The sequence below is a fragment of the Dasypus novemcinctus genome, chromosome 21 (genome assembly GCF_030445035.2).
Source record: "Dasypus novemcinctus isolate mDasNov1 chromosome 21, mDasNov1.1.hap2, whole genome shotgun sequence".
NCBI classification, from domain to species: Eukaryota; Metazoa; Chordata; class Mammalia; order Cingulata; family Dasypodidae; genus Dasypus; species Dasypus novemcinctus.
In genome coordinates this window covers 57,208,078-57,220,983 of record NC_080693.1, presented here as the reverse complement: position 1 = coordinate 57,220,983, position 12,906 = coordinate 57,208,078, and the positions used below count along the sequence as shown (strand labels likewise).

The window sequence follows — 12,906 nt, the reverse complement described above, 5'->3', positions numbered from 1 at the left end:
CCGTCGTGCACCGGGGCACCGGCGACTCACCCGGAAGGAGAAGCCGCATCCCTAGCTCTGTGGTAGGGTGCTGGTGTCGCTCTAGGGAGTGGTTGTTGCTGTCAGGTGAGGAGGCGCAGGCCGGGCCGCCGGGTTAGAGGGAGCTGCTTTCTGATGAGGGGGCTCAGGAGGGGCTGCCGGTGGAGAGCCGCGGTCTTAAACATCGGTTGTGGCGTTTGGGTTTGGGGGTCTTGCTGGGCATCCTGGGGAAGGGACTTGCTGGGGAACCAAGGAAAGAAACCCGGTTTTCCAGTTTATTTTTAAAGATTTTTTAAAAAAATGTATTTCTTTCCCCCACCCTTGTTGTTTGCTCTAGCTGTCTGCTCTCGTGAGAATCCAATGGCTTGAGCCATCTCCGCTCCCATCCAGTTTATTTTAAAGTATAAGGTCTCTTTCTTTCCCATTCCCAAACTTAATAGGAAAAGGAGAAGGGATGTGTGGCCCTTTTGGTCCTCGTTGGTTAAGAATGGAGGGGGAGTGGCCGGAGTAAAAGAGTTTGGGGACGTTTACCCTAATGCCTAGGTCTAGGGAGTAATGGCAAATATTTTACCGAACCAACGAGACTCCTGCGTCGACTGTGATTGCCTTTGTGACTTACTTTCCAGGTGGAAGGAGGGGTAGGTATCGGTTCCACCCCAGTTTACATATGGACAAAGGGATGGAACCGCGTGGGTGAGATCACAAGGTGCTTGGTCAGACAGAGGAGCTTCCCCTAGCATCTGTGGGTATTTAGGAACGTGAGCTTTTTGAGTTTCCATCTCATTTGACTAAATTAAGGTCTCACGAATAAGTAAGAAAGGATGGGAGGTCCAGGGCTTCAATATACTTTTATCACTTGATTTGTTTTTAACCTGTCTCATGAAGTAGATTAGGTGGGAGAGAAAATGGTGGGGCTAAAGTGGTGAATTGCTGCCTTGGAATTGTTATGACATTGGAAGGCTTTATGATAAATCTAAACAGCCAACAACTGAGTACTCTTGAGCTGGAGCTACTGGTGTTTGTACAGGTGGAGAAAGTAAAATGAAGTTTCAGATGTGATTGAAAGGGCCCAGGAAATGTAGTCAGTACTGAGTGAGTTAAGTGACCCTGTCCTTATATGGATGACATACAGATCCCTCTCCCAGATCATAGAGCGAAAATGTTAAGAACTTCCTGCTTTCCCTCCAATGGCAGGGCTGAGTTCTATTTTTTTCCTGAGAAATTGTATCTGTGGGGAGGAAGCTGATGGAGAAGAGTAATTGCTGGATATTATTAGTTGGGATCTAGGTTTTTGTTTTGTTCCAGTGTTTTTGACAAAAAGTTACATTTGCAACTTTCTTATTGCCCTCCAAATTTAGATTTAAGTATATAGCATCTTGGAGGTCCTGGGATGTTTGTTTGTTGTTGCTTTTTTTTTTTTTTTTTTAACACTATTTATAGCTGTATGTTTCTAAGTGGTAAAAATAGCCCCAAAGGAAAGGAGAGGAATCTTCAGCATGGAGGTGGTATGGTGCAGGGCCCTAGAGAATGAGATTGGCGTTGAGTTAGTGCATAGGAGCTGTGTGTGCTTCTGTGAGTGTGTGGATGATGATGCTTGCCTTGTCATCATCTTTCCTATTGGTTATTTCTGTAAAAAAGCAGTTTAGAATATTTAACTCTGCTCCTGGGGGCAGAGTCTTTCTCCTGAAAGAGAAGAGAAAAAAGAATTATTTTAATCTGAGGAGGTTAATTGTTAACAGAAAGTCTACTTGCCCTTTTTGGTCACAGCTATTTGCCTACATCTGGGATGTTACACATCGGTTGTGATAGAATTGGAATTTCCTACCTTTCAGTTCAGGACCTCTTTGAGGTAGTAGCTGCATCAGAGGAAAAATTAGATTGTCTGCGAGGATACTGTTTTAGATAGTATTAAAATCACAAAACCTTGGGTTTGTTTAACAAGGTAGTCCCATTTTGTTATATACCATACAGCTATGTCATTGTGTGTGATGTCTATCTGTGGAGAGACCTTCTAGAATTTTGGAAAGAATCAGAAAAGCTGTTTGCTCTGCTAATTTCGTGGTGTAAATGAGTTTCCTTTCTCTTGAAACGTTAACCTTGTGTTAGCAAAACATAAAATAGAAGGAAACTCATTACACACTCTTCTAATGGTAAGGCAGAACTAATAAGAGAATGTGTTTAAAATTAATTGTGGGACTGTAAAAATGAGTGGGTGTGCGAATGGGCATGGAATGGGGGGGTGGGTTAGAGATTGTCTTGTTTTCCCAGGAGCCAGCCTAGATCATTTGTTGGCAGTACATATTGGCTGAAGTCAGTTTTCATTTCAAGGTAAATTGGAAAGGGAAATTAAACCTTATTGTTCCGCTCTTAAGAGAGGAGAAGGGGGTGGAAGCGGCAGCCAGGGTGGATGCTGTTGGAGTGGTTCTAGGAGTAACAAGATTAGTGCTGTATTTTAACAGAAGGTGACATCATGGGCCCCTTTGGACTTGAGTAACCCTGCATTGCAGCCTTCATGGTCCCCTTGTTGGAGTGGGCAATGTCGCTGCACATGTAAACTGCCACATTGGGGAAATTCAAGGGCTTAGGCTTTAATGAATCTTTACAAAGGAGCGGAAAGCATCGAGTCAACCTGTGCAGCTGTGGGGTGCTTGGGCAGAGGTACAAAACCGGATGGCGTGTTGAGAGAGGAAATGATTAGAGCTATTGGCTCAGGTTACCGAGAGTGGATTAGATAAGGGAAGGTCGCAACTGGGCATTCTGTGCTCCCTGGAATACTCTGGCTCTGCCATTTACCTGTGGGGAGGTGACTCAGTTAGCAAGACAAAGCCTCAGGAGCACTGGTGATAGTGGAAACGTGGTTGTTGCTAAACAGCCAGGAGGGGGCGATGTAAGGCTCGTTTTCAAACCTGTGCTCCAAGTGCACACAAGATATTGCTATGCCTGCAGCCCTCATGGCAGAAAGGTTCTACAGATAAACCTGCCTGTTCCGGATGTGAGACAAACACTGCACAGACCCCAACATGTTTTGGGTAGAGGTGGCCTAATTGAGGGTCCTGGCAGTGGTCTGAGGAGGGAGGCAAATCCCTTAAGACATTTAACCTAGCACTGATCTAATGTGGTGGGGTTTTTTTCCTTCCTCTTAAGTGTTAGACACAAACAAAAAAAATCACCTGGGTTTCCCTAGGGGTCTATTTTTGCACTGGTACAGAGTGATAATAATAGATACATACTAACCACGATTGTTCTCCACATCCTCTGTCCCTCATCAGATGTTTTCTTCCAATGGGCTTTTGGTGTAGGATGTCGGAGAACCAAGAGCAGGAGGTAAGAGCATGGTCTCCAGGGAACAGGTGGGTAAAAGCTGGAGAAGGGGTTGGGGAGAAGGGAGGGCACAGAGATGTAAATCATTGTTCATTATTGCTCTTCCTTAGTTGTTTAGTGAGTTTAGAATAAAGCCAGTAGAAGGAAAGCAGAGGCATTGCTGGGAAATGAGGTTCCATTTTGCCTAAGTTTGCAATTGGTTGCAATGTACTAGAATGTGGGCTTCATGGGAATTTTTGTCTCTTGTTCATGCTCTATCCCCAATGCCTAGAATGGTGTGCGTGCTTAATAAATATTTGTTGAGTTGAATTGAATAAATGAATGGATGAATGAATGAATGAATGAATGAATGAAAGTTGGTGCTATCTGAGTGGGAAAATCTGGCAACCTATGTTGTCAAAGCTGCCTTAGCACATGGCTGAGCCGAAGCTGAGGGAGTATTTCTTAACTGCAGGAGCTGATCACTGTGCGTGTCCAGGAACCCCGTGTGCAGAATGAGGGCACCTGGAATTCTTATGTGGATTATAAAATATTCCTTCATGTAAGTACATCAACCGTCTTTATTGAGGTCAACGCCTTCAAGGGCTGACGGCTGGTGCTGAGGCAGGGCCCATTTGTGGGTGCTTCTGGCAGACCTGAGACCCAACACTTAGAAGGTAAGGAGGGAGGAGGGGAAAGAGAACTTGCAGTATGCTTGAGAGTTGCTTTAGGGCACTGTGCTCCTGTTTGATCAGGGAGGTACAGGTCCATGGCTTGGCGGCTTGGGCCTAAATGAGATTGATGGTGGGGAGCTCATGTAAGCTGAGTCCTCCACTGAACCCTCTTCCTGTACTTCTTCTTGTAGACTAACAGCAAGGCCTTTACTGCCAAGACGTCCTGTGTGCGGCGCCGTTACCGTGAGTTTGTGTGGTTGAGAAAGCAGCTACAAAGAAACGCTGGTTTAGTGTGAGTTTGCGTCTTGCTTCCTTCTTGGGTCTGAGACTGGCTTGTTAGGTGCTTTCCTGGGAACTGGAATTTACAATGAAGAAAACTTGCAGCGTGCTTAAGGAAATGTGTTCTGAAATTATGTTTTCAAGTTAGTGGAATAAGTAAAAACAGAATTCTCATTTCTAGTATTTTGACCTAACAGAGCCATAGAAACATTGAAGATATATATTTTTTTGTATACATATTAGTCTAGGACTAAAGAAATGTACCTTAGCACTTTAAATGTGCTTGTTATTGGTTATCAGAAACTTTTAAGTACCTGGGTTTATTTGACAGGTGGTGTTTCTGTCCTTTTGAAAGGTAAAAATTGTGATTTTTCTTTTCATTTCTTTTCTCCCTCCTTTTCTTTCTCTCTCTTCTTGCCTCTCCATCCGTCTGTCTTTCTTTTAGTGCAGAACCCCTTCTCCAGAGGCATACCAGACCAAGTGCCTTAGGAAAGGCAGTAGCATTTATTCCTCACCTCCCTCCCATAAGTTCTAAAAGTGGAGAAAATTAGAACAGTGATTCCAACGCAGGATGGTCTCTGGATGCTCAGTGGTGACAGGTGGCCTGTTAAGTGACAAGCCAGTTCGTTAACATGTGGGACTGAGGAGGCCTGTGTCTTGAGTCAGGCCTTCATAAGCCAGGTGAACTGGTTCAGTTCCTCTTCCTCTGATAGAGTGTCCCTTCTCTACACTGATGTGTGGTTGTTAAAAGAATTTGTGCTGTACCTCTTAAGAGAAGCAAGGGCAGCTTCAAGAATTTGTGGATGGTTGCTGCAACTCATCTACTTTAGAAAATTCCAAGCATGTGACCTACTGGGATTGAAGTTCATAGTCTTAATTTACATAGAAGGGCCCAGCATTCTCCATGTCTCCAGGTACAGGTTTCTTCCTTTTAAAAATAATAGTTGATGGTAGGAGAATGGGTTTTGTAAATACTGTGGTGTAGCAGTAGGAGCTTTGGATCACAGACTTGGTTCAAATACAGCTCTGCAGCTTACTAGCTGTGTAACACTGGGAAATTTACTTAATTTCTAAATATTCTGATACTATTTTGTTATTACTCACGTAGGGACACTAATATCTTTCTCATGAGGTTTTTGAGAGTTTTAAATGAAATAATGTTTATAAAACATTTAGAACAGTGCCCAGTACTTGGTATGCAGTCAATAAATATTAGGCTTTTCCCCCCTTGTTAAAAGTTAGTTGCATTGAGTTGGACCTCTCTTCAGGGAATTTCCTTGATCAGGGACTGGAATAGCTGTCTTGTACATTAACTTATCTTGGGTGTTACATTATGTGGCCCCACAGGCCTGTACCTGAACTTCCTGGGAAGTCAACCCTCTTTGGTAGCTCCGATGAGTTCATTGAGAAGCGACGACAGGGTTTGCAGCACTTCCTCGAAAAGTAAGTAGGTGTAATGGGCTGGTACCGGCTGTCTGGGGTGGGACTGGGGGTTGGGGACATGCTAAAGGACCAGGCAGAATGGGCCCATCACACTTAGGCATGTTTGTGGTAGATATCTTTCTTGCCACTCAAGCCAGAAGCTCTTTGGAAAATGAGTGTGAAGAGCAACTCCTCAGGGTAATGATCTGTGTTGTGTTACCTGTGTTTGCCCCAGGGTCTTGCAGAGTGTGGTACTCCTGTCCGACAGCCAGTTGCACCTCTTCCTGCAAAGCCAGCTGTCTGTGCCCGAGATAGAAGCCTGCGTCCAGGGCCGAAGCCCCGTGACCGTTTCAGATGCCATTCTTCGCTATGCTATGTCAAACTGTGGTTGGGTCCAGGAAGAGAGGCAGGGCTCCTCTCACCTGGCTAAAGGAGACCAGCTGAAGAGGTATCAGAAGCTTTCTTTTTGAGAAAGAAGGGGCTAGGATTACAGGAATCCAGGCCAGGGGGCATCCATTTGATAGGGAGTCATGCCCCCGCAGGCCTGCTCTATATGGGTGTGGTTCTCTCATCCTGAGTGGGATGTGGATGTGTTAACCCACCATTGGGTAGCAAGGACTCCTAGTGGGAGCTGGGGGCAGAGGGGAGGACTTTCCTATTTGTCCTCTTTTTTTTTTTTTTTTTAGGAGGTAACGGGGATCAAACCGGGACCTCATATATGGGAAGGAAACAGGCAGTCAACCACTTGAGCTCCTCTGTTCCCTTTCCCTTCTTTTTAAAATAACAGTTCTATTGAGGTAGAATTTGCTTACTGTAAAATTTACTCTTAAAACATATAATTGCAGAATTGTGCAACCATTAGTCACCACAATTTTAGAACATTTCATCACTCCTAAAAGTCCCAATGCCTGTGAGCAGTCACTCTCCTTTCCTCCCACCCCTGTGCCCTGGCCCCTGGAAACCACTACTTTCTGTCTCTGTGGATCTGCCTACTCTGGGCATTTCATCTAAATGGAGTCATATGATATGTGATCTTTCATGGCTGACTGCTTTCACTCAGCGTACTGTTTTCAAAGTTCCTCCATGTTGAATGTGTATTGGAACTTCATTCCTTTTTAGGACTGAACAGTAGCCAATGTAGGAATATACCACCTTTCGTTTATCCATTTTTGTTTCATTCATGCCCTTCTTTTCCATTTCCTGCTCTTTTCCAGTTGTTGCTTTCTTCCAAGATCTGGAAGGAGGAACTCTCCCTCACCACCTCCTGGTGAAGAAGAGGACCATTTAGCAGTGTGGGCTCCTGGTGTTGACTCTGAGGCTCCTTCCTTGGAAAGTCCCACCCTCCCACCCCTTTCCTCGCTGTCGTGCTGTGAGTTTGCAAGACCTGATGAGGAAAGCTCTGCTCTTCAGCCTGTGAGGAGGGCCACAGGAGGGGAGCACTCAGCCCCTTTGTCTCATGCTGTGCCTTTGGAGCCTGGTTACTGAGAAACAGTCCCGGAAAAGTGAGCACTGTCTTAGCGCTAGGTTCCACCCTGAGGTGGATAGAGAAGAACGCAGGAAGGAGACTTGCTCAGGTGGGATGGGGCACAGGGTCGGGGTCTGGGAAAGCTGGGCATAGTCTCCTAAGGTCACCTCTGTTTGGGTTGGTTGCACAGGGGTCTTTCATGACAACTCCTCATGAGTCCTCCACAGAATCAACACTGAACAGATGTTTGTAAGTTAAGAATAAGGCCCAGGAGCTGTTGATTTTAAATAGAACCTCATATTTACTCTCCTGGAAGCTGAGTTTCTTTAGATGTTTGTTTATAGGCCCAGGAGCACCATCTCAGGAGACTGGTTTTGGGTACCTGTAAGTGGCAGATCCTAAGCTGCCATATTGAATATTGTCCCCACAGGGACACTTACGTAGTTTTATACCCATCTTGGCTGGGTTCTGTTTTTGCTGCACCCCCTGGGACACTTTGTTTCTGGGAGGTTGGCCTCTTGCCTACTCCTTGTGTGGACAAGGTGGTGAATATTTACTCTCCCATCCCCTTGCTTTTCCTCCACTAACACTGAACGGAGCTGCTGCTGTAACTCCTGGAGCTGGGGTTTCCAGTACATCCCAGGGCCTCAGTCTGGCTCAGGCTTGCGACCCATGGAGCAGCTCATGGGCAATCGTAAAGGAGAAGTGGTGGGTCACAGCCAGAGGCAAAGGCAGCAGCTCCACTGGACCAGGTAGTTTGGTTGCTTTAGAAAAGGCTATCCTGGCCTGTGACTATTGCTTCTGGTTATAAAGTAGAGACCGACTCTCTTTTCTACAGGATTAGAGTGAGCGCCTTTCTTTTTTGAATCTTCTTCTCCCTTAGTGATGGCTCCCGGCCCTCATGGTTTTTGCTGCCGTGGTGTCCCTCTGCGGGTTGCAGGGAGGCCACATGTTCAGTACAGTGGGGTGCAAGGGCTTTGTTTCTGCTTGTATGAGAGGGCTGTGGGGATGGAGATGAGGAGCAACACGCCTGCCTTCAGACAATGAGGTGTTCTGCCTTCCTGCTGCCATAATTCCTCTCCACCGAGAGCCAGGGCTGGGAGGGGATGAGTGCCACTGGCGTTCCACACCACTCTGCACTCCGGTTTGTGAGTGTGTGTCCCCCATACGCACACTCCTCCCTTCCCCCTCTGGCCAGCTCACCCTGTCTGTGGGCTCTTTAACTACCAGTCTAGAGTGTGGGTCTGTCATGGCATTTAGTTAGAGTTGAGGGGCTTTGGCCTGAAATAAAATTCAAGTATTTAAGACTGTTGTTGCAATTTGTGTCTAACAAGCTGTAGCAGAGAAGGAGGGAGCAAGGGCTGGCAGTAGTTACTTTCATAAATCATGAATTTATCAGTGTGGAAATAATGGTTCAGAACTGTGCACTGCAGCTCTCCCGCATTGTATGTGCAGCTCAAGTTCACCACTGGAGGAAGGACTGTCTTCCAAAGAGCCAGGAACCAGCTCTTCTTGCAGTTTTGGGCATGAACCTTGTTAGGTATAATTTACCTGATGCTGCTTCCATTCTCACAGCCTGTCTGAGGTGCCAGGTGCTGAAAGAGAAATAAAGTTTGTCAACAGGCAGATGCAAAGCCCTGGCTGGTACTCATCCTTCTTTCCTGCCCGCCTCCCCTGTGTCTCTCCTTTATATGATGCAGCAGAGCAAGGCAAGATAGAAAACCTACAGAGGCAAATGCAAAATGTCAAAAGAAGTTCATTTAAAAGAGGAAAAAAACGCCATACACAACCCTCACAAAAACCCGACAGATGCTAAGCTAATGGCATCCGCTCTGCCGATTGGTGGGGATGGTTCATGAATATTAATGAGTCCAGTGCTCCAAATGGTGCAGCTGTGAACCCAGCTGTGCCTGAAGCTCTCTGATCTCGAAACTTCCAGATAGGAGCCGGAGGTGGTCTGCATCAATTCCCTACTCAGCCAAAAAACAGCAAGCTGGTTTGGCCTTCTTCTGTTCTCCCCTTTTCTTCCTGGAGTTGGTGCTCAGCAGTGAGTTCTGCCAGCAGGGTAGGCTGCTGGGACAGCAGGAGCCATTCAAAGACATGGATGTAATTTTTCTGACTCCCGGCTTTTTTAATGATCCATTAACAGCAATGCATGCAACAGCACCTTGGTTAATCTAGGGCCTGGCATCATCCTGCCTCGTCTTGAGTTGAACTGAGTGTAGGCCATGGAAGGGGCTGTCACCGAAGTGTTTTTCTAATACAGACCTGGGGTTACCAGAAAATCAGCAAAGATACATTTTCCTGTCCACCCAGGCAGTGTTGTTTGTCCTCACGTTCGCTCTGTCCCTCTGCTCAGGTCCAGCCTCTGTGCTGATAACCTCTGTCTGGAAGGTGGGTAGTGGCACCGAGTGGCCTACTGAGTTGCTAGTAGAGTGAAAGTGTTTATTTTAAATTTCATTTGAGGCAGGTTCTGTACCTGATAGTCACTTTTCTTCTGACAGCTGCTCCCACGGCCCAGTACTAGTCATCCTATTGCCTAGGATAAGTCATCCTAAGCTCAGAAGTTTTTTGTTTGGTGGGAGGAAATGTGTGCGTGTGAGGGGTAGTTGGGTTTTCATTTATAAAAACAAGTTTCATATACATTATTTTATTGATCTCTGCGTGCAGTGTAATCTTCTCTTCTTTCTCTATTTTCTTAGCCAGTGAGGTAGGCAAGGCTGGTGTTAGGCTCATTTACTAGCTGAGGAAACTGAGCAGAGCTTGGTTTTGAAAAATGTTTTTAGGCAGTTGTAGAATATATTCATGTGAGAGACTCTTTCCAAGCTCTGTAAGACAAGTGTTTTGTAAAAACAAAACACACAACACAAAAATAACTAAACTCAACACTACAGAAAATATTCCTGTAAAGCTTTTCAGAGTTGTTTTCAGAGCTCATCCATAGTATTCTTTTTTTTTTTTTGGCTGCTAAGGCCTTAGATCCACGGCAGCAAGTCCTAGTATCCTGTACCCTCTCCAGTAGCTTTGTGTGTGGCTGTGACTTTAACGATCTGACTGGGCATTAAGTTAGCTCCATTTTGGGATGTGAGTTTCTTTATATGTACCAGGTGCTGGGGATTGAACCTAGGACCTCGTATGTTAGAAGCCAGCGCTCAGCCACTGAGCCACCTTGGCGTCGTTGAGTTGGTTTTTTCATTTGTTTTGCTTGATATTTGTTTTTGTATTTTGTTTTTTTTTCAGGAGGCACAGGGAACTGAACCTGGGACCTCCCATGTGGGAGGCAGGCACTCAACTGCTTGAGCTACATGTGTGCCCCAAAGATTTTTAATCTGCTGGTAGGGAGGATGCGAGATGGGGTTGGTGGTAAAATAGAAACAGACCAGCTCCCACCCTGCCTTACAGAGGCTGCAGGAGCTTTAAATCAGGTGCTGGAGTGTCATCTGTGGGTTGATGTGTGAGCATCCAGCTGAGATGCAAACAAAGCCAAGCGGATAACCAGTGCAGCACAAGGCAGCTACTTCCTCAGTCAAGCACTGGGCACTGATCCTAAGCCGCCCCCTCCTTGGCAGCTCTCTGTCCATAGCCTAGCTCAGGGTAACCTTCCTTTTCTCACCACTGCATCTTTCTTGAGGGTTTCCTCCACCCACTTTGGAAGCCCCCTACCTCTTAGGTCTCATCTGCCACCTGCCCCCATTCTCAATGTCTGGGGAACTGCTGCGAAGACCAAGTGTTCATTTAACTTACCAACAGGGCTGTAGGGGCCAGTTCTGGCATTTTAGTAGAGAAATAACTTCTAGGGAAAAAATAGTCCTACCTTAGCTGTGACTGGATTCGGAGCTGGAAAGCTGAAGACCTCTAATCTCAAGATATGATAACTATGAGCAATTTAGGCTCACAGAGGTAATAAGAGCCATGATTTTCAGGAGACTGAGTGTTCCTGACTCCATGAGCAGAGCGAATCATTTTACTTCCCTTCCATTCAGGGGAAATCTGGTCTGCTTTGATGAGCAATGGGGGAGAAAAACAAGGGATACTTACACAGCAGTGAAAAGGGGCATGAATAATAAATATGGAGAGATGGTAAAACCAGAGTGGGAAAATTAAGAGACTCCCTGAAAGTCCTGAAGGTCTTTTCCTGGAAAGGGGTGGAATAGAAGAGATACCTCTGTACTTTTTGGATTGTGATACATATCCCATATAAATATAACCCGAGTCAGTTTATCCGTGGCTATCCTGTCTGCTCTTCCAGACCTTCAGCCAAGCACTGTTTCACAGTCGGGTTGAGGGGCCCAGCCTGAATGCTCTTGCCCTGCGCGTTCCTTCCTGGTGGCCGAGTGTGTGCGGGAAGCCAGGCCCACCAGCAGCCTGCCCCGAATCCCTCTGGCAGAAAGTCCAGAATGGCGAACACCCGGGGCAGTTCGTTGGAGGCAATGCAATCTGCCTGCTAGAAGCTACGAGACTTAGATATATACTCCCAATTAGGGCACATCTGTTCAAAACGCTGAGAGGCGGGCACTGTCTCTTTAAGAGCCATCCCACTCCTCTCCTTGAGTGATGAGGACTGGGAGCACAAGGGAGTCAGATGCTGATTAAACAGTCCTACTGCCGAGCTCCTCTTAGAAAATTACTGTAATTATGATCTGGTCCCAGCAGAGGGATGAGTTCCAATCCTGCTAATAACCCTTCCAGGTGCCTCCGATGCAGGGCCCCTGGGAGGCAGCATCGGCAGGGCTCCGGCCGGCGCCGGCGAAGCCCTCCTGCCTGGCCTGGGCAGGGAAAGACAACCAAGGCACCAGCCCCTCGTCCTGTCTTGGCCTCCTGAGAAGGCAGTGTGTTTCGGTTGATGATTTTGGTTTTGTTATATTTATCTTTTGGAGCTCAACATAGCTCCTGGGAGTCATTTTGAGTGAGAAAACCTTCCCTCTAAACTAACATGAAGGACCGGGAAAATCAACGCAGCAAGATGGCAAATCTGTGCCGAGTCTGCCCACGTCTGCCTGGGACTACAGTCAGTACCCTCGATGGGCAGCGCACTGCACCACCCCACCTGGGATAAAGCTGGGGAAACAGAGAGGCCCTTCAGCTGCAGTGTCTTCTGTGATTGTGATTTGATGTTTTTTGTTCTGAGGTAGAAGACAGCATTTCACTCAGTCCTAATCAAGTATTTCAGTGCTTCCCTTTTTATATTTCTGCCACAAAAAAAGGGATAGCAACCACATAGTTCCAGACATGTGACGCTTATTGTGCTGCAGCACTTAAAGGCAGTGAGTACTCTTACTCAAGCACTCGTTTTCGTAGTCCATGGCTGATCTCTGCAGCAGCACAGGCGATCAGATATCGCAGATGCTTGTGGAGTGTAGGGGCTGGCTTGCTGGTTCTCAAACCCTCAGGGACTCGTGGTGTTATATCTTCCTAACCCAGCCTTAAGCTTCTCCCCACCACTTTGATCCAGTGGTTAAGGTACAAACTTCTAGAAGGCAGGGCACTTTCTGTGTTTGGTCCTAAGCATGCCCCAAATGCCTTAAGACAATGGTTTTCAATGGGGGAGGGGGGAATTCCCCACTCCCACCCCCTGCACCTAACTGGAGAGATTTTTGGTTGTCATGATTTGGGTGGTGGAGGATTGCTGCTGGAATTTAGCAGGTAGAGACATTGGATGCTGCTAAACCTCCCGTAATGCTCCCACCCCCCAACAAAGAACTGTGTGGCCTGAAATGTCACTAGTGCTGAGTTGAGAAACCCTGCACT

General features: G+C 46.5%; 1 protein-coding gene across 3 annotated transcripts; it reads left to right on the top strand.

The window, feature by feature from the left end:
- The first annotated feature begins 5 nt into the window (after positions 1-5).
- Positions 6-8,792, top strand: SNX11 (sorting nexin 11). Of its 3 annotated transcripts, XM_071210621.1 has the most exons (8): positions 51-105; positions 2,287-2,346; positions 3,288-3,342; positions 3,794-3,880; positions 4,184-4,284; positions 5,619-5,714; positions 5,929-6,141; positions 6,908-8,792. In XM_071210621.1, exons 3-8 carry the CDS (start codon positions 3,301-3,303, stop codon positions 7,176-7,178), a joined length of 810 nt encoding a protein of 269 aa, XP_071066722.1. In that variant the 5' UTR covers positions 51-105; positions 2,287-2,346; positions 3,288-3,300; the 3' UTR covers positions 7,179-8,792. The 3 variants fall into 3 exon arrangements, with proteins under 3 accessions (XP_004451357.2, XP_012377949.1, XP_071066722.1); XM_004451300.5 differs by lacking the exon at positions 2,287-2,346 and having other exon boundaries at positions 6-105; XM_012522495.4 differs by lacking the exon at positions 2,287-2,346 and having other exon boundaries at positions 29-105; positions 3,288-3,368.
- The last annotated feature ends 4,114 nt before the right edge of the window (positions 8,793-12,906 follow it).